Source organism: Megalopta genalis, chromosome 18, assembly GCF_051020955.1.
Source record: "Megalopta genalis isolate 19385.01 chromosome 18, iyMegGena1_principal, whole genome shotgun sequence".
Classification (NCBI taxonomy): domain Eukaryota; kingdom Metazoa; phylum Arthropoda; class Insecta; order Hymenoptera; family Halictidae; genus Megalopta; species Megalopta genalis.
In genome coordinates, this window is record NC_135030.1 from 1,308,493 (window position 1) to 1,329,560 (window position 21,068).

The window sequence follows — 21,068 nt, forward strand, 5'->3', positions numbered from 1 at the left end:
AATTAAAGTAAAACTGATGCCGAATCCATTCGCGGGTCGGGGGACAAGAAGAGAACGCGACGGGAACAAAACGAAGCGCATGCTTGGCGGAAGTACGGTCGCACGCACACGTTGACACATTCGAGCATGCTTGGACACTCTTGAACACGCCGATTCGTTGCGCGGCGAACCGGTGAAAAAGACTTCGGTATATAGGGGCTCTGCTCTTTAATTAGTGCGTCGGTCGCGGAGATGAAGAAGCTAAGGAGAGAGAGAGAGAGAAAAAAAGAAAACGCGAGAGAGAAACGATGAGAAAAGACGACAAAAGAAATGAGCTACTACCGTGACCGAGTAGGTATGCGAGGATTCGCGAATGGACGGACTGCGAACAATGCCAGATCGCGCAAGCATCAGCCGTTCGAGGGACAGAAACAGCGACAGAGCTCATCTATTATTGGCGCAAAACAGAAATAAAATGCGGTGCCGACGGCCTGCGAAACCTGTATGGTACCCGCGTCGCGCCAACAACTTTTGTTCTGGTCTTGCGCTTCGATAAGGTGAAGGTACCTCTATTGTAAAACACCGCTCGATAGCGGTCCCTTCTTTGAAACAGTGGCAGAAACAATAGATAGCCGAAAATAGATAGGGAGCGTATGAAAGCGGATGCGAAAATTCGACTCATATTTTTGAATATCTTTATAGTGTATTCGCTCGCACAAATAATGTTATATCTGACAATCGGCTGAAAAGAGGAATGTTTATACGAATGCGGGTGTTCGAACGGTTGGCATACGTGTTTCATATACGGGGACAGGGTCGTTACTGATTGTACCGGTCCGTGGAACGCGTGCGGGGTTTTCTTAGTCGCGCGGTTTGCAGGGGAAAAAATTGTAATTTGACAATGCTATGCGATTGTTTTCAACTGATTAGGAATGGGGATGATGGAAAACAGACGCGTGCCAGAATTTTATCATTTTAAAGGCGAGCGTATTGCAATAGATTGTGATTTTTATAGAAAATGTGGTACGGAACGGTATTTATTTTAAATGTGATATATAAAATAGTAAATGACGATTGCTATTAGTTAATACTGTCGTCATTTACTACTGTTTGCCGTAGTATTCTTTTCATTGTTATATTTTTCATTGAATAGTTGAATGTTGCTAATATCAGCGAGTTTCTATATAGGGTGAATTCTCCCTAATTTTCCTTCAGCTTGCAAACGAAAATTGACAATATGGAAAGAGGAGATACGATTATTCGAGCCTCGCTTTTGTTGCCTTGTTGTTTTAATTTTTTATATAATATAATATTATATTATATATATATATAATATATTATATATATTATATTATAATATATTATTCTTATTATTATTATTATATATATATATAATATACATTATTATTATATTTATATATATAATTATTATATATATATAAATAATTAATATTATATTATATTAAAAGGCCTTGTTGTTATAACTGTTGAAAATCGACAACTATAAAAGTGAGCCGCGAGGCATGAATAATCGCATCTCCTCTTCTCAAATTGTCCATTTTTGTTTACAAGTTGAAGAGAAATAAAGCAAAAGAAAAGAAGCAAAGTTGATACACAAGTGACACGTGCCTGTTTTCCACCGAGCCCGTTAAATGTTAAGAATGAAAATAAATTTGTATATTTAATTCTCGTTTGTTGCGTTTCTAGGTAGAGAATCTTTATTTTGCATATAAATCCGCTGTTCATTTGTCACATAATAATACGCTCGTTTGTACTGGTCACTTTTCAGATTTCGGTTCTGATTTTTCTTTCAATCCTTTTTGTCACCACGGTGTTCTATCGTGTTACATTATCATGTTATATTGTCATGTCATACGTACTACAATTTCATGGCTGTCACGTTGTACTGTCATGGTGGCTTACCGAATTTCATGTAATTTCTTTCACTTATTCGCGGGGAGAAATCTTTTACAAGACAGGGTAATAATACGCGGGGAGAAACAAAATAAAAGATTATACAAAAGAAATATATTCACTCTTGTAAAGGCTAGTAAAATGATTATTGAACGACATGCTCCAACGATAATTTTAGATATCCTGGAGACGGTTCATTTATATCTGTTTTTACGTGCAAGAATCACTCTATTAATACAATTTTACGATCCGTGTGCTGTGCGATGGTTTATAGAATCAAACAGTGTGCGATTCTTTAAATTTTTTAATGGTGCATACAAGGAGAACAATTGAATAATTGCTGGAATTGAAACGTAACCTTTGATTACTTTACTATTACAGGAATTGATTCTTTCCTACTAATAACATTAAAAATCCGTGCATCAATACGAGTATACAGGAAGAACATTTTTCTTTGAAATCGGTTTTATTGTTCAAAGTACTTTATCTTCAACCAAGATATACAGAGAGAGAGAGAGAGAGAGAGAGAGAGAGAATCAGAACACACTATCGAAATTATTCATCGATTTTCTTTGCATTTTATACGTTGGTTATTATATAATAATATAATAATAAATATAATATAAATATATAATAATAAATATAATATAAATATATAATAATAAATATAATTCTATTTTCAAGCCAAATGGTTATAAGAAAAAATAATAAGAACAAATAAGGTCACAAATCTTCCAAAGGCCATAAATGGTAAAAATGCTACACATATTTCACTTAATTTCTAGATGATAATTTTGGGTCTTATCATATATGGATTCCAAATTTTCGTAGGATTACTGTTTCCATGACAACATTACTCGATTTCGACTAAACATTTATCGTTAAAAAATCTCCCATGGACGATGTATATCGGATCTCGAAGAAATATTCGCATTTTTAATTAGAACGTAAAAACTGAACAAACATAGCACGCTTGAAAACGCATTTCTTTTAAATATTTACCACGTTAAGCGCGCTAATCTTCGATCAGTTTTGAAAATAAATTTGTATTGTAATATATTCAGACAAGCTAACTTTTACTAGGGTGTTTAGAACGCAAAAGATTTAATATATTATTGACCTAATTTGTGGGAACTTTTGGCCTGGTTTTCGACCCCAATCAACATGCTTGGCATGTTAAAACAAAACAATGCTTGGTAACATTATTAAAAATGCATGGCTATGTTACTAGCATCAATTTTAGAATTTCTCGAGAACCAAATGTTTTATTTATACTTTGCATAAATCAGTACATACATATGTATGTATACGCGTTGTCTAAAAATACGTTTCGGGACGACGATGTATTTTCGGAGATAAACAACGATCGAAAAAAATATTTTCATGGTCTCTTCTTGAAAAAAATAAAATTCCAAGAGCACTGATAATTATTCTGAGTCAGAGTTTTCTGTCGACGGTGATAGAATGTCGATGGTGATAGAAAGTATTTACAGCAACATTTACACTAGACAGTGTAAATGTTTCGCAATATTGAGCAACATTGTTAACGTTAACTGTTAACAACGAATATTATTCCTGTAGTCTGTCAATGTCATAGAAACGAAACGAATCCTATGTAGATTTTACCGCGGATTTTTATGCAAAATAAAAATTGTATGTATCGATCGGGGAAAAACATGCCAAATAGAAACTCGTTCCTTCATTCATCAATTCGCACAAGTCTCGCAAATAATATATCAATATCCTTAAAATCTTTTAACCTATTTCATGTCCACCTACTAATTTTTGTCATAAATGCCTAAAATCCTAAATGCGTACATTTCTATAGACTGCAGATTCTCATGGAAATTTCTATTATCGCAGACTATTTCACAAAAATCAGAATAAAAATAAAAATGTATTAGCTTGTATGGAATGTCGAGGTTTCTTATAGATAACAAATGCCATGGATCATCATTTTGCAACATCTTCGAGAGTGCAATTTTTCATCGAAAGCCTGAAAACAAAAAGTCCGCAAAAAGTGCGTTCAAGCAAATGCTGCATATTTCGATCCATAAAATATTTATTTAACGAAAAGGGACAATTCATTCTTCCCCTTTCACACTGCACGACGTGCAATATTCCACGCATCGCACAGTCCTGTATTGTCAAAACACTAGATAAGTGTCATTAATTTCAGACAATTCAATTATTTCCTTCATATATTGCAAACTCGAAACTGCCATGAATGCACAAAAATCCGCAGCCTATTTGCAACCTGTCAGCAACGATGCCAACGAGTCTGGCAACGTTTAGAATGTCTAAATGCAATTTTACATATGCATATATATATCTTTTTTAAACCGAATAATGCAATATCGTCGGACATACAGGAATTTTTCAAACGAGGTTCGTCAAGACCCGACTGAATGTAGACGCTTGTTTTCCTGTTTGTTATTCCCACCGCTGTTTTATTTCGCCGCGAGCACGTATCCGGAGAACGGTGCGAGCAACGCGAAGTCACGTCGCGTCGGATCGTTTACAAACATTTGCATTCACGAAAACGCGTCCACGTTGTATCATCCGTTTTGTTCCCCTAGATATGTGTACGCTTGCACGCCGCGGTCGCGTTTCGAGTCCGCGCGTATTTAATCATACCGGGCAAGACTTGCCGCCGGGTGTCTCGTCTACGGAAGCTTGTCAAAATCTGTGAGGTTGCACTTACCACAGTAATCGGGTAGACTGGATTGATAATTGTGAAGAGGAGAACGTGATTTGGTGTATTATTGTCTTCTCTGGAAAGAAGAAAAACATGTGATCAGTTATTTGTTAGCTTACGGTGGCGATTGTGTTCACTTAACGCTTTGACGGGCACGCATTTGGCGAATGATCTGCCAGTTTTGTCGTCGTGCAAACGTTCGTTGTAAAACGTTAAGATAACCGACGAACGATTGCAACGCGTTCGAAAATGCAAAGGCGACAAATGCAAGAAAAACAATGATTTGAAATGATGAGTTCGAATTTACAGTGAATTCTCGCCAATCGACGCTCGGATTGTACACAAAAATGGAGAATTTCGGAAGAGGAGATACGATTATTCCGATAACAATTGACAATTAACAATTGTCAATAACTGTAGGAACGAGTCGCAAGGCTCGAATAATCGTATCTCCTATTCCCAAATTGTCCATTTTTTGTATAGAATCTGAGCGTCAATTACGGAGAATTTACTGTGTTCGCGTGATTTCGATTCAAGAATCGAATTCTCGAATCGAATGAAATTGCATCAATGAGATGGCATACGTCAAAATGTTAAGAGTAAATGTATTTGGAAATGGGGTAATGTATATTCTCACTCATACTTGTAATTGTCTCTTTAACGTTTTATGATATAGATAGCGTTAAATTGTTAGTCCGTCGATAGTAGACTGCGGATTTTAATGCAGAATAAAAATCGTCTGAGATTAATTTCACGATGTACAGAAACTCTACAATGACATTTATTTCCTTTCTTGAGAGGTTCAATGAGATTATTATTAATAATTAATGAGAAAAAAAGACTATTAATAATTAATTATTATCAATTAGATCGGAGCAACGCAATAATATTTTCGCGCTGTTTAAATGCTTTTTAAGTCGATTTTGTGATCGTATATACACTTTTGTCATAAACGCAGTCAAATCCGCAGTCCCTTTCCACAGGCCTAAATGCAGTATCAGTTGTTTGGTTCTGATTTTCTTATAATTTGATCTGTTATTAATAGGTGAAGAATTCTGTGTAACAATGTCATTAAATCGAAAGTAGCTGTTTTATGACCAGGCGTGAGGGGGGAGAGAGGCTGAATGAATGCACAGTGGACTGGAATCCCGATTTTAGTGGCCAAAATGATTTTCCTTTTTTTAGCATTATTTGAAGGTTTAGGTAAGGTAGTCAGTAGGGTCGTCGAATTGGTCGCAACACCAGCTATAATATTGCAAATTCAAGAACGATTTTTCAAAAATCGTGGTGACCTCCATTTTTTATAAAAACAATCTATTTTCGCACTTCTTATATTGAAATCTGTTGCGAAATAAATACTGATGAACTTTTATCCGAAACATCGACGCCGGAACCACGGAAATCTGTGAAAAATCGTTCAACGTTCCATAATCTTGAGGCTTTGCAGAGGCACCTGCACTGGAAATTTGCGTGTTGGTCTTCGGAATTGTTTATAAGCTTTCATATACGAAATAAATTCTGTGTTGGATGTTTTTAGATATTTTTTGAAACCCGTTCGCAGAGTTCAAATTGTTTTAAATATCGAACAATGAAAATACGCCTAATAATATGTATGACAGATTAACTGAAAACTGTTAGTGCATGTTCCACAATGACTTCTTAGAATAATTGGCTTTACTTTCAATTTCTGGTTAATATATTCCTAGAATGGCTAAACTTACGGATTTTGATACAGAAGAGTTATATAGTTGTCCCGAAAATGTCTCGCAATCCGGAAATGGGCGGTTCCCGAGGTCATTCGAAGCAACTTTTTCCTTTGCGAAAATGTTCTCCGACGCTTCGTTCACGAGTTATTAACGAGAAACACTGACCAATAAGAGGCGAGCTCGGCTGGCGCGCGGCGGCCCAGCCAACGAGCGCGCGGAGCCCAGTTCCGCCCATTGGCTCGGCCGCGTCGCGTCAAATGATCTCGCCTCTGATTGGTCGCTGATTTTCGTTAATAACTCGTAAACGAAGCCGCGGATTGCATTTTCGCTGAGGAAAAAGTTGCTTCGAATCACCTCAGGAATCTCCTACTTTCGGTTTGCGAGACATTTTTGGGACATCCTGTAGATTGGCGCATACCAAGTAATGTTCAAACTATGAAAATTCAATTTCGACCACGAAGAACAGATCTCCAGCCCATTGCGCGACGCAACAATTGCAAAAGCTGTCCACCTTCGAGCAATTCAAGCGTCGTCAATTCCGATATATGTACACCCTCGTCCATAAACATGTGGACACTACCTTAATTATGTCAATTATTTATTATTAGTTTAAAAAAATATGCGATACCATTCGCGAATGTTATATTGTTCGATAAAAATGTGTTCGGAGAGTTTTTCATATCAATTGCATAGAAAAGTGTGTAACTCACGATTGAACTTCTCTTAACAGCGAATTATTTATACGAATCACGGTTTTTCGCGTACACATTTACAATGTCTTGTACACCAAGAAAACGATACGAAAGAAACCGATTTTTCCGAAATGCGAATTTCCGAAATAATTTCGATCACGGAAAGCGAATGCCCGGACTGCTTGCTCTGCAACAATTGTCTAAGAAGAATCGTCGAGACAACTTTCGGGAAGAACTTTTTGGTCAGAACCAGGCTCCTCTGGAAAGTCGCGCGACGAAAATCTGATAAGACTCGAACTTTTTCCTCGCGCTCGAAAGATTTCGAAGTGGAAGCAACAGATTCTCGAAGAACTGTGCATTGCAAAAATCGGGTAAGGACCCGGGGCTCCCTCGTTCGCCGCTTTCACAAGAAAACGGTCGTCGTGGCCAGCCAGTTGAATTTCCGATTGATCGTGGAACGGGGCAGAAGTGGGAATACATCGATGCGGCGCATGAAAAATGGATTCGCCGCTATCTATCAATAGACCTTTTTCCGTTGTATCGCGGCCACCGTTGAATCTCGGAAGGAAATTACCGAGTAGAATTTTTCCTCCGTTTCTCTTCGGGGTAATCGAATGTTCGGCTCTCCCTTCGGCTGTCTCCCGTCCGGAGCCCCAATTTAATCAAGAATTTCGCCCAGTGCGCGCGTCAGGTTAATGTAATTTTACTGCAATAATTGAATGTTGGCGCCAGGAAATGCAGAATTTTTCACTGCCACGGTTCGACGCGGCCAGTGCTGTTGCACCGTGCACGTCGAATTAGCCCCTTGAACAATTTAATTGTTTAAATTTAAATACCACGCAGCGTTTCCTTCCCGTTCGTTCGATTCTTTTTCCACGACTGCTTGCTCCACGTTGCTTTCGATCTGTCCGGTTTCTGGTTTATGTTTGCGGGGGAAAAAAGATTCGACGTACGTTCTCGTTCATATATGTGTGCGGAAATTTAGCGCTTTTAACGAACAGGAGATGTGCAATATCGTGAATCAATGCTATGAAACGATGTGTGCCGGCAAATTTTATTTCGAAAGGCGAAAAATTGGTTGTAAATTTACTTTTACGAAGGACGATGGTCTCAAGCATGCTGCTAGAATATGTCAAAATTATTTGTAACAAATGAAACAAACTACTGGTGTAAGCATAATGGAATTCACGTCCATCTTCTGATTTGAATCCTATAAAGAAAGTGGACAGAGAAGTTCGGAGAAAGTATCGAAAATCTAAGAAACATTCGCAGGAATTATTACGAGCTGAACGAAAGAATATTTTTGCGGATATAACGAGAACATTGACAGCCAGAATGCTAAAATTATTGAAAGAAATTTGGAGAGCGCGGGCCGGGTACATCGACAAAGAGAAGATTTAACTGCTTTTTCTCTTACTATCGGTGAAATATTAAATGTGCCGTCGGTCAAAATTATGCTCTAATAAAGTACGAAGTAAATACAAAAATCATAATAATATTGGTAGATATAATTTCATGATGAAACGCAAAAGATATACACTTGCATGCAAATTAACATCGACGAGCTCGTGGACTTCGAACAAAATGATATCAAAAGAAAGCTACTTTTGCATCTCATATTCGTCTCCTAGTACCAGTCAAATTCCATGTAAGACAATTGTTTGTAACATCGCTTTTGGCAGAGATATTTAGGTGTACCATACTATAATATAAAGGTAGTAATAATATTTCGATTTTGAAGAAGAAAGAAAAATTAGAAGAAAAATTTGCTCGAATACGAAAGTTAAAAAATTGTATTTTTGTCACAGAATCCGGCTTGCCGAACCAACTGTGTGCCGACGTAAATAAATATATTTGAAGGTAACAAGTAAAAACGTTCCTCCAGCCGTTCCACCCTTTTCAACCGATGCCCCGAAAGTTTCTATTTTGCATAAAAATATACGTATACAGCCGTAACACCCGTGACAAAGCTGAAGACCGAACAAATTGGTAGGATCACGTCGTAGCCGAAGCTTTGTTTGGCTGTTAATCCGGTGCACAATGTTTAAACAATGAAATCGTAGTCGAAACGTTGTTAGAAACTGTTCGGCACGGTTGTATAACTAACCCGACCCACTTGCCGCTAATGGTTCCTCGCAGGGTAACAACGTTGCAACAATGGCTGGATGTTAAAAGGGAGAGCGTACCGTGGAATTGGCTGGTGATAACGGCGCGCGAGAGCACAGGCGCATACGTCGAAATTAATTAAAACGTCGCAGCCGGTCACCGAAGTTTCAGACTGATTTCGAGCCGCCTCTCCCCGGCTCGGGCCAAGTCTAATAATAAGAAGTTAACTCGAGCGTTAAGTGTGATTCAAAGCGGAGGGAATTCGATATGGAGTGATATCCGCCCGGTGAACTTGCTCGCGAGCACCAACTTTCCTCCGAGCGGGCGGCGACCGGGCAACGCGAATGGCGACGCGACCGCGTTCCGCAAACAGACGCGATTGCGTTCGACACTTCGAATCTTGACAACAGTTTCGACATTCTTTCGGCCCTTCGCTTATGGTTGGTTGCCGCGACCGGCAGCCCGCGAATGTTCGTGCGAATTTGCACGTCGAAACGTGCTCCGGAACGAAGTCGTGGAAATTCGAAACTATTGGGTTGGCAACTAAGTAATTGCCGATTTGTTCAATGAAGTAACAATTTTTTTTTACTTGGAACGAAGTTTAACACGTTCCGTGCCACGTGTACCATCGATGGTACACGCTTGCATGTTTATTTAGTGAACTGAACAAATTGTTTACAACAAATTTAGAACCGAAGAATCAATTTCCACTGGAAGAATGGGTAGTGATAAGTTTTTGTTACGTTGTTATGTATACGAGAATTAATAATTGCACGTAATACATCAAGTTTTAGTCAAATATCAAAGTGTGAAGAGTCGAGTAAAAAAAGCTCGGCACGGAACGTGTTAATCTGTAATGTATTTTCCATTTTGTTCGATGACCTTTTGCCGTCTCTCTGACAACTTGAAAATTCCACGCTCGTAGAAAGTCTGATCCTTTTCGGCCAAAAACTGAGTTAAGTGAGATTTTACAGCGTCATCGACATTAAAAGTTTTACCACGAAGGGAGTTGTCCAGGGATCGAAATAAGTGGTGATCCGATGGCGCGAGATCAGAGCTCTATGGTGGGTGTAACATCGATTCCCAACCAATATGCATCAATTTTTGCCGAGCGGACAAAGACGTGTGCGGCCTAGCATTGTCCTGCTGGAAAATGACACCTTTACGATCGACCAATTCTGGTCGCTTTTCCTTGACCGCTGCAGTCAATTTATCCAGTTGCTAACTTTCACGGATAATAAAAAATAACATAATAATAATTTTATAGTATAACATTTACGGATATCATAAAAATGGGAGTGAGAGACATCTATAACTGAAATCGGCGATTACTTAGTTGCCAACCCAATAGTTGTTTATTCCTAATACGACTATGAAAAATTAAAGAATTGGAGGTAATAAATAATATATTATATAATATATAATAAATAATATATTAACATTATATAATAATTATATTTATTATATTATATAATAATTATATTTATCATATTATTATATTATAATTATATTTATCATATTATTATATTATAATATAATATATTAATAATAATAAATAATATATTAATATTATATATAATTACTCAATTTTCCACAATTAAGTTGAATAAATCGCAATTACAGCAGCAACAATGAAAAGATCAGCAGATCTGCAAAAAATATTTACAGAAATATGTTTTGGAACAAATAGATTTGGAGAAATAGAGATTTGACGAATAATTGATTAATTATAATAAACAGTCCCAGTTTTGCAATTTTCATTGTACATTTATACACTATAATCTAAAACGTTCTCACACGTTCGTACTGACCACCAAGACATTTTATCAGTAGAGGTCACATTTATTTCATCCGTTAAGTTCAATTACCCGGTAACTGAAGATTAAATTGCAAGATCATTATTCAGTCGTTCTATTGTAACATTTTTCACGTAGAAACGTGCCTGAGATTACATGAAAAAGAAGGAAGGAAAGTGGACAGTGAAGAATATAAATGAGGTGTTACAAATGCTTCTCTCGAATGTATCGATTAACGCTAGAATTAACCAAACCAGGAAAAATGATTCGTTTCTTTGTGAGAAACTTTTTGTTACACTTATTTATTGAAGCGCACATTATAATAGAAATTGTACGACGTTTAAATAAATGAATGTCATCGTTGTTGCATGTGAGCACATTCGTCGCGTTTAGGGCTCGACAGTGTTAATTGGACTGTCAAAAAATTCTAAAACTAAAATATAAATGATACTCATTGATTAGAAGAATTGAATGTCTTTTACAATATTATTAATCGTTTAATTCGCTAAGTCTGCTGCTTTAGCAATTGTCCTTTTCGTTCGAATTACATTTTTTCCCACTCTTGCAAATTACCAGTTCTTATCGTGCGATTTCACGAACTACCGATCCGTTTCTCAAATTTCGATTTTTATCCGGTCTAGACCGAGGTATAACGAGAAAATTTAGATCGGTCGGTGCTAGCCGATCTTCCCCTAGCTGGTATTAACGCTTTATAGTCAGGCGAATGTGGATGCGGATTGCGCATAAACCGGGACACTTTTGGTTATCATGTGAGTTTATGAGAGCATAGCTATAACTAAAGTGAAAAGGGATGTGTAACATAAGAATTCGCAGCTTTATCGATGCATAATTAAAATGTTAATAATAGTTAAATGATTAATTAATATTTTTAGAGAATGATAACGTTTTTTGGTCACACTGATAAGGACATGTTGACAGTTTTTAATAAGCGACTTTCGAGCAATTCAGGAAAAGAAAGAACAAAAATGTTTACTGTTATTGAAACTGTATTCGAAGCACGAAATAAATAAAATTTACTATATTTATAATAATTCATATAATAATAAATAAATAATTCATTTATAATAATAAAGTAACAGATCAACAAAATGCCGATATTCGAAACTCTTCGAGTTCAGAAGAAACATATTTCTGCCAACAATTCATCGGTAGCAAATAATTGCAACGGCAACAAATTACTAACTAGCTCTGTCTATTCAACAAACAGTTCAGATTCTTTTCACGAATTAGTAAATTCTCTTTGAATCACGGTATTAACATATCTATACCGAAAATCGAGTAGTTTAGCAGTTCGAAATTTCGTCTCTAACGCTCGTTAACTCGCGCGCACTGTGCGCCACCACGAACCGAAACTACAATCGAAAAGCCTATTGTGCCTTCTCGGGCACATAGTGTTAAAATATATCTATATATATTTGAAACGTACCTTTTACGTCGCGGCTCGTCCCCATACCCGCCATACTCGTGATTCTGAAACAAACGGGAACAGATAAATATCAGTCGAGTTCGGACGGCAGGTAAATAAATAAATTTGCTCTCGAACAATGCGGAACTGTTCCATAGGATACGATGTTCGCGGTGGGAAAACAAAGAACATTCGACACAGAAGGAAGACAGAAAAAGCTGGGAGATGGGAGAAAGGAGGCAGTAAACTGGAGACAGGAGACAGGGAGAAAGAGAGAGAGAGAGAGAGAGAGAGAGACAAAAGGCAGAAGACAGAGAGAGAGAGAGAGACAAAAGGCAGAAGACAGAAGGAGAGAGGGAGACAAAAGGCAGAAGACAGAAGGAGAGAGAGAGCGAGAGACAAAAGGCAGAAGACAGAAGGAGAGAGATAAAAGAACAGAAAAAGATAAAAAAAGTGTTAGACAAAAGACAGAAGACTGCAGGAACATACAGAGAGAAATTCGGTAAGACAAGTAAGAGTGAAACGGTGAGAAAGCGAATGAATGAAATAGTGAAAGATGGACATAAGAAAGACAAAAGACAGAAAGACAAAATACAGAGGACAGAAAGACAAAAGACAGCGTCGCGCAGTGAATATCTGAGATAGAATCTCGCGACGCGACATCTCCAAAGAGGCGTGCATTGGGGATCTCATCCTCCGCCTGTCGACACGCACCATCGTTTTCCGTTTATTGGCCGAAGGTTGCATAAGAGAAATGCACGCTGCAGGTTTGGCTGAATTTCGATGGTGCGCGATGTCACCAGGGATGCGTACTCGAGCAATCTATTAATACACGTCCGCGCGTCTTTTTACGACAGCACCCAAAGCGACGGAAATAGTGCAGCGAGACAGTTAAGGGGCGGGTAGGTATTGGGCCATAGGTAAAATCCTTAAATTGTATGCAACATTTGACTAGCTACACCGCCGAATCTTCGGACGATATATTGTCCGATATTATTTGATCAAGTTCTATTTCTACACCGTAACGGCGCACGTTCTTCTGGAAAAAGTGCTCGTAGAAAAAAATGTTCGACCATTCCTGGTACGAGTTTTAAACAGTTAAGGGACTATCTTAAGGAATCTTAACCCTTTTAGTGCCGGAGGCCGATATATCGGCTCTTGCTGCACTGGCGAGAAGAGCCAGAGCCGATATATCGGCCCGCGCCTTACAGCGCTTTATAATAACAAAATTTTACACATTTACAATATAAAAATATACATATAAATATTTATGTTATTATAATGAAGTATTATGCAAAATTTTATCACAAATATATTTATGACAACATAATTTTGTTTCAGCAATGATATATTACCTATAACAATCACGTATTTCGGAAGAGATAATCCGCCCGGCGCTTACCGTGTACCTTCGAGTTATTTTTTATGTTTGTTATGTAATATTATTTATCTTGTTGCAAAATATATCGGAAATGCAAAGTATATACTTTGTAATAAATGGTCTATATAAAATTATGATGGAAAGATGACTTTTTTTATGCGCCAATACGTTTTGTGTAAGAGAGAACTGGACTTTTACTTTCTTTAAGATCTTTTACACCTTTGTTGTTTATATAATTTTCAATGAATAGAGAAAAACTAGTGTCATCGTTTTGTTCTCTATTTCGTCCTTAATTTACTGTTTTTTGAATCACGTAAATATTGCTTCTTGTTTGGTTTTTATGAGCATTTTCCCAAACCCTGGTAAAACCGTGAAATTCGGCCGGTTATTCTCTCCTCTTTCTCGCATGGCACTGAAAGGGTTAAACAAATTGAATCGATGCGTGAAGCAAACATTGAAAATCGCGCCGCACAGTCTCACTTGTTTACGAAGAAGAAGCAACCGCCGGACAAGATACTTTCGCCACTTTTCTAGCTAAAAATGAAATCGAATTAAAAAACATTATACATATATATATATATATATCATTTATGTGACTTCAACGCAACGCTGAGATATAAACAATCGAATTTGTTTCCTTGCAATGCGATTTCTTTCACAGCTACGTTGATTAGTACTTCTTTCTTGCCAATAAATTCCTGCACAAGGTTGATAATTTAAATTTATTAATTGTCAGTTGTTACTTTGACAAAACTTGATCTCAATTTTAAAAGACACGAATAACATCCACATTTAGCGGATTATGTGCTAAATATTCACAACGAGACTAATGTGACGTTATAGAGTTAACACTAAACGCGCCGAGCATGTCTCAAAATCACCGGTTTCACATTTTGTAATTAAAAGTTGTTAAAAAGACTCTTTCATAGAAAACGATTGAATAAATGATCATACATAGATTATAATGATTATATATATCATATTATATATAATATGATTATATATATGATTATATATAATATATGATTATTATAAAGACTCTTTCATAGAAAACGATTGAATAAATTTCCTAATTCAAACATACATTATAATAAAAATTGTCTAAATAAATACACTCTTTTCATCGATATAAAGCAACACGAGAAAGTCACCGTTCACTGCTGGTTCATTCTGAAAGTATAAACACTTCTTTGTGGCAGTATAAACTTTTTTAACAAAAAGATTTCGCATGCACTTTTCTAATCAGATGCGACCTTCGTACATTGGTAATAATACAGTGGTTCACACACGTTGATTAAAATATGTTTGCCAGGTAATACTTCTTAATTAGACTATATTGGAAATGCATTAAGCCGAGACTGCAGCGTTGCGCCGTTCATCCGCTTTAACGCAATTTCAATTCAATTACATCCACTTTTAACTAACAAAAAGGAAGACCGCGCTAAAACTTTAAAAGGAGCCAGAAACATACATATATCGTTAACAGGAATTTCTCGCAGCAATTTTTTTTGAATAACGACCGACCTGAATCAAAGTTTAATGGGGGGACAATTTGTATTCCAGATATAGCCCCGGAAGATCGAAGGAACATTATATTCTCAATTTATGCAGATTTCATGTAACGAACGATATCGCCAACGACGGCCCCGATAGCTTTACGAAAGTAATTTAATTTCATAATTTACGACCCTCCCCCGGTTGCCTGCCGGCATGCTTGACGGTATAACGTTATTTACTTGTACAGGTGACAGCATTTTACGAGGTTCCTCGCGTAATCATCTTCGAACTAAGTTATTTAATTTTTAATAAAAACATCAGCGCGCAGTTACCGCGAAAATCTTTATAATTCTTCTAGTTAATGGATAGAATATATATATATATATATATTATTCTATAAATATATTATTATTATTCTATATTAATTATATATATATATAATATAATAAAAAATTATATATATATTCCTAAGGTCATTTGAAGCAACTTTTTCCTTAGCGAAAATGCAATCCGCGGTTTTATTTACGAGTTATCAACGAAAAACTCTGACCAATAAGATGTGAGCTCGGCTGGCACGAGCTGGCACTGAGCGCGCGACGCCCATTTCTGCTCATTGGCTCGGCCGTCTCGCGCCAGCTGATTTCGCCGCTGATTGGTCACTGTTTTTCGTTAATAACTCGTAAACGAAGCCGCGGATTGCATTTTCGCTAAGGAAAAAGTTGCTTCAAATGACCTCAGGAATCCCTTACTTTCGGATTGCGAGACATTTTTGGGATACTCTGTATATTACCTCCCTTCTTTTTCTATCCAATAACTATTACTGTTCATCCACATTTATCATTCTTCGCCGTTCTAATCGATTACATTCCATTTTGGTCTATTTCACGATTTCCATTTTAGCCGATGTTCTATCATATTGTACACTATTATACGAGATGTCCGACTTTAATCTGTAAACGACGACAGCTCGTTCATTATACACTACACAAAAAATGTTTCCTATAGAAATTAAATCGTTTCGAAGGAGCTACAAGATGATCTAATCCATTTTTCTGTAAGCGGACGCGTACAGTACAAATGAAGATAAACTTTGTTTTTTCAAACGAAATTATATAATTTTGAATACACTTATCAGTTCGGTCCATCGTTCCGAAGAAAAACATATTAAACCTCCATGTGAAAAAATTATTAGTCCACGAGATGTTTAAGTGTGTAATTAACGAGTTACTTTCATTTATAGATATTAAAACTGGATCAATGTCGTTATATTCATCCCCAGGAAACTACTATAATCCCAGGGATACATGAACTGGAAAATAGGTATTATTTTATTCGTTGTAACAAATTCATTGTACCTTAACTTTCCGTTCCACAGATTTCCGTAACATGCGTTTATTTATTACGGTAAATAACTAGCTTATCCTGAAAACCGATAATATCGCAAAACTCGTGCGTCCTACAATACAGAAAATTGAATCACAATTTTGTTGCATCGTCGCTGCAACATTAACAACAAGCTATTTTAAAATTCCATAAAATCGCTTCAAAAACTGCATAAAATTGTTTTTTCTCACGCTTCGCACGTTTGGAAATTCGATCAGATGCTGAATACGTAAAATCCGTCTGTGAATAAAACATGGCAATTCATATTTACGTGCGATCAAGCGGGAAACAGTGAACGAAACGATTCCGATGAAACAATAAGCACGCGATTGTACGTTAACATTCATTAGTCCCGGCAGGAACTGTGTCAATTAGCCAGTCGCATGCATCGAAGAGCGGCTCGTAAAAGTCGCTCATAAATTTGCAAACGGCTGCGGCGAATGTGCGCGTACACATCATTGTTCCGCGGTTTACATATTTTTGTAAACGTTGTTCCGTACCGACCGTTTCATTAACGGCCGTGGAATATGCGGCGCCGCATAAAACGCGGCGGTACGACGAGCCGTTGTGTCGCGACCGCCGAAACTTTCTTCATTAACCGTTGAAAAGGGCGAAACGGAAAGTCGACCGAAAATCAATTAAGATTTTCATCGTGGGACACGATCGCGCCTAACTTTTACCTAGCGCTGCGAAATTCCCAGACTGAAGAAGGTGTGCCAAGTAGTCGGGAGGGTAGAACATTAAGACTGTCTAATAGGATTAAAAGGGAACTCCGAAGTAAACTTTAAGAACCTTCCGCGGATTAGTCGTGGAAAGAATACATCGCGTCCGGAAATCGGCTGACAAAGCCCGTTTGGATCCTTCGAGCAGGTTCTCCAGGCGGAGGAGCGCGACAAAAGGATCGTATCGCAGTGATTCCCGAGATACCCGAAAAGCGTAGTTGGCATCTAATGGCAACGCGAACGTTTGCCGAGTCAGATTATCCATCCACCGAATTTAGAGAATTAATGACCACTCCGAATGCTCGGCTGTGCCAATAGATCTAACACGCTGTGCACGAGAGCTTTGTATGTTGTATCACAATGCGTAGAATTCCTGTGATTTCCGTTCGAACATCTCGATAGAAGATGATTTGAAAACGAACTATAGTTACGTCTGGAAACATTAGAAACCCTGGTGAAAAGTGTTCGAACAGCTTTCAAAGCGCAACAACTTTTCTAAAGCTGGGCTAACTGGCTTGAATTTTTCTTGAACGTTGATGAAGATGATTTGAACAAAACCAGTGATTTCTCGATAAGTAGGGGCCCTTTAACTACCGCGAAAGAATTCAAATGGGTGCCAAGAGGTCGCTCTCCATTTTTCATATAATTAGAAACAAATTATTTTCTAACGTAATTAAATTTTGAACGAAACGGATTCAATAAAAAGAGGATTAATCCTCGAAAAGGACGAAATGAAAATTATTATATTACATATTATGTTAATAATTATTCTTCTAACAATTATTAATGCGGATTTTATGCATTTATGGCAAAATCGGTTTCTTATCATTTCAAATAACGTAAAAATTAAAAGCATTTGCAAACGTATGTATTATTTTTAATCCACTATAAGATAATCAAAAGAAGAATGAAGTTGCAATTGATGCTATTCCTTGCAATTGATGGAGACAATTTTTATTTTGCATACAAATCCGCTGTCTAATAATGATACTATTTTCCAGTAAAAAATAGAATAGATATTTCATAAAAATTTATTTCACAATGACGGATTTTTAATAGAAACAAGAAGATATAATGTAACTATAAAATTATTTACTGACTTGTATAAACTAATAGAATAAATAACGAGCATTTCTACAGCGGCGAAAGTAGTGCAGAAAAAGTTTAGCCGAGCTCGCATGAAAGATCTCAAGGAGTCCGTACTAAGGTTAACATAGTTGTCTATGACGGTAATAGATTACAAATTACATATAACTGCCGCGAGTATTCTCGTGTCTTGAGATCTATTCTCATATACATCGAATCGTTGTCTACGAATTAATTCATGCAGTCGGCGCTAAGAGCCAGATTGCTTACTATGTATGAGGTAACTCGTAATGAGCAGTCAACGTGTTAAGTGAGAACTTGGAATGCCTCGAGCTCATACGCATTACTCACACACATGTACACGTGCCCGCTCTCTGTCGTTTAGCAGGAATGTGCAGCAATGCTCTGTGATAACTGTTGCAGATTCGAGAGTTCGCCATGCCACGTATTCGCAACAGGTGCAGTTTTTCCGCGCCTTTCAAGGATTATAGACAGACAGAGCGAGGAACGTCGAGATAGAATGAGACACGGTTTGCATTCGGTGACCGAGATTGCAACGATTATGCAGCCGGGGGCGCAATGCTGCCGCGCCCTTAGTTGAACGTCTTATCTAATTTGCCACTTTCCCGGATATTTGAAAATATTGCTAACATCGCGTGTCTTCTACCCTTTGAGCAAAGCTAGATATTCTATAATACATAGAGTTGTTCTCTCATACAGTTTCAAATGCAATGTCATTTATGTATTTGTCTCCGCATGCTTAACACGTTCCGTGCCGAGCTTTTTTTACTCGAATCTTCACACTTTGATATTTTACTAAAACTTGATGTATTACGTGCAATTATTAATTCTCGTACACACAACAACGTAACAAAAACTTATCAACGCCCATTCTTGCGGTGGAAATTGATTCTTCGGTTCTAAATTTCTTGTAAACAATTTGTTCAGTTCACTAAGTAAACATGCAAGCGTGTATCATCGATGGTACACGTGGCACGGAACATGTTAAGAATGGTTTTATTAGTTTAAAGCTTCCTTTCTTTCGACGATCAGAAATATTATTATGGAAATAAATGCTTTTTTACTCTGCTATTTTATTATATTAACGATAACTGTTAATGAGAATAGGAAGAATAGTATTTTCTTTACAGATTACGATGCAATATTTAGATGCAATTTCATCGTTAAGAAACAAACTTGTTTGTCGTTCTTATAACGCGACGTTTCGAAAAATTACTGTACATACAATTCGTCGATGCACAAATATATATTGCTAACGTTTTCAATTAAGCATATTGTTTATATGCACACTGGATTCCTAAAGAGTGTACACCTCATACTGTTATACTATTGGGTTGGCAACTAAGTAATTGCTGATTTGTTCAATGAAATAACGAATTTCTTTTTACTTGGAACGAAGTTTAATCTGTAATGTATTTTCCATTTTGTTCGATGACCTTTTGCCGTCTCTCTGACAACTTGAAAATTCCACGCTCGTAGAAAGTCTGATCCTTTTCTGCCAAAAACTGAGTTAAGTGAGATTTTACAGCGTCGTCGTCATTAAAAGTTTTACCACGAAGGGAGTTGTCCAGGGATCGAAATAAGTGGTGATCCGATGGCGCGAGATCAGGGCTATATGGTGGGTGTAACATCGATTCCCAACCAATATCCATCAATTTTTGCCGAGTGGACAAAGACGTGTGCGGCCTAGCTGGAAAATGACACCTTTACGATCGACTAATTCTGGTCGCTTTTCCTTGACCGCTGCATTCAATTTGTCCGGTTGCTAACTTTCACGGATAATAAAAAATAACATAATAATAATAATTTTATAACATAACATTTACGGATGTCATAAAAATGGGAGTGAGAGACAGCTATAACTGAAATCGGCAATTACTTAGTTGCCAACCCAATGGAACAGCAATTCTTGGATAATCAATAAATTAGGCCCTAATCAAAGGATTCGTACAAAGTTTGCTTAATTAATATTAATGCGAAACCGGGGCGCGAGAACAGCTCGAACATCTTCAATTAATCGCTGGTTCTGGTGGAAAATGACACCTTTACGATTGACCAATTCTGGTCGCTTTTCCTTTCAATTTGTCCAGTTGCTAACATTCACGGATAATAAAAAATAACATAATAATAATAATAATAATTTTATAATATAACATTTACGGATATCATAAAAATGGGAGCGAGAGACAGCTATAACTGAAATCGGCAATTACTTAGTTGCCAAACCAATACTTTACGGGCAAAAGAAAAACGCACGCTACAGGAAGTCAGCAGGCCGAAACGAGTGACGGGTGGCAAAGTGCAACAGTTATCGAGGCTTTAGTGTACATAGCGTCGTGTATAACCCTGAGCACATACTGCCACTGATGACAGGTAAATGGATGAGCAGGGATGAGCGGTAACGTCACGTGTACGCGCAGTAATTTGTCGCTCGGTAAAAATGAATCTTATCACAAAAGCACCGAATAACTCGCGTATCGTGCAACAGTTAAAACGAACACATTGAAAAAAATCATTTTTGCGTTCACACATACTAGATATCGATTGAATGTAGGTCCAGTTAGGATTGTGAGATGCAAGAAGGTCGAAAAAGAAGTGATTGTCATGACAAATCGCAACTTCTGAGTTGCGAAACTCTAGGAAGGAATTCGATCGTAATTT

The 21,068-nt window shown here is 37.3% G+C and overlaps 1 protein-coding gene across 2 annotated transcripts in view; it reads right to left on the reverse strand.

Annotated features, from left to right (window-relative positions):
• sm (heterogeneous nuclear ribonucleoprotein L) overlaps window positions 1-21,068 on the reverse strand; it is a 409,478-nt gene that overhangs the window by 343,073 nt on the left and 45,337 nt on the right. For both annotated transcript variants that reach the window (XM_033484191.2, XM_033484192.2), the window contains exons 2-3: window positions 12,339-12,382; window positions 4,598-4,667 (exon numbers count right to left, since the gene is read on the reverse strand). In XM_033484191.2, the coding sequence (XP_033340082.1) occupies window positions 4,598-4,667; window positions 12,339-12,382 (114 nt within the window). The remainder of the gene's footprint in view (window positions 1-4,597; window positions 4,668-12,338; window positions 12,383-21,068) is intronic.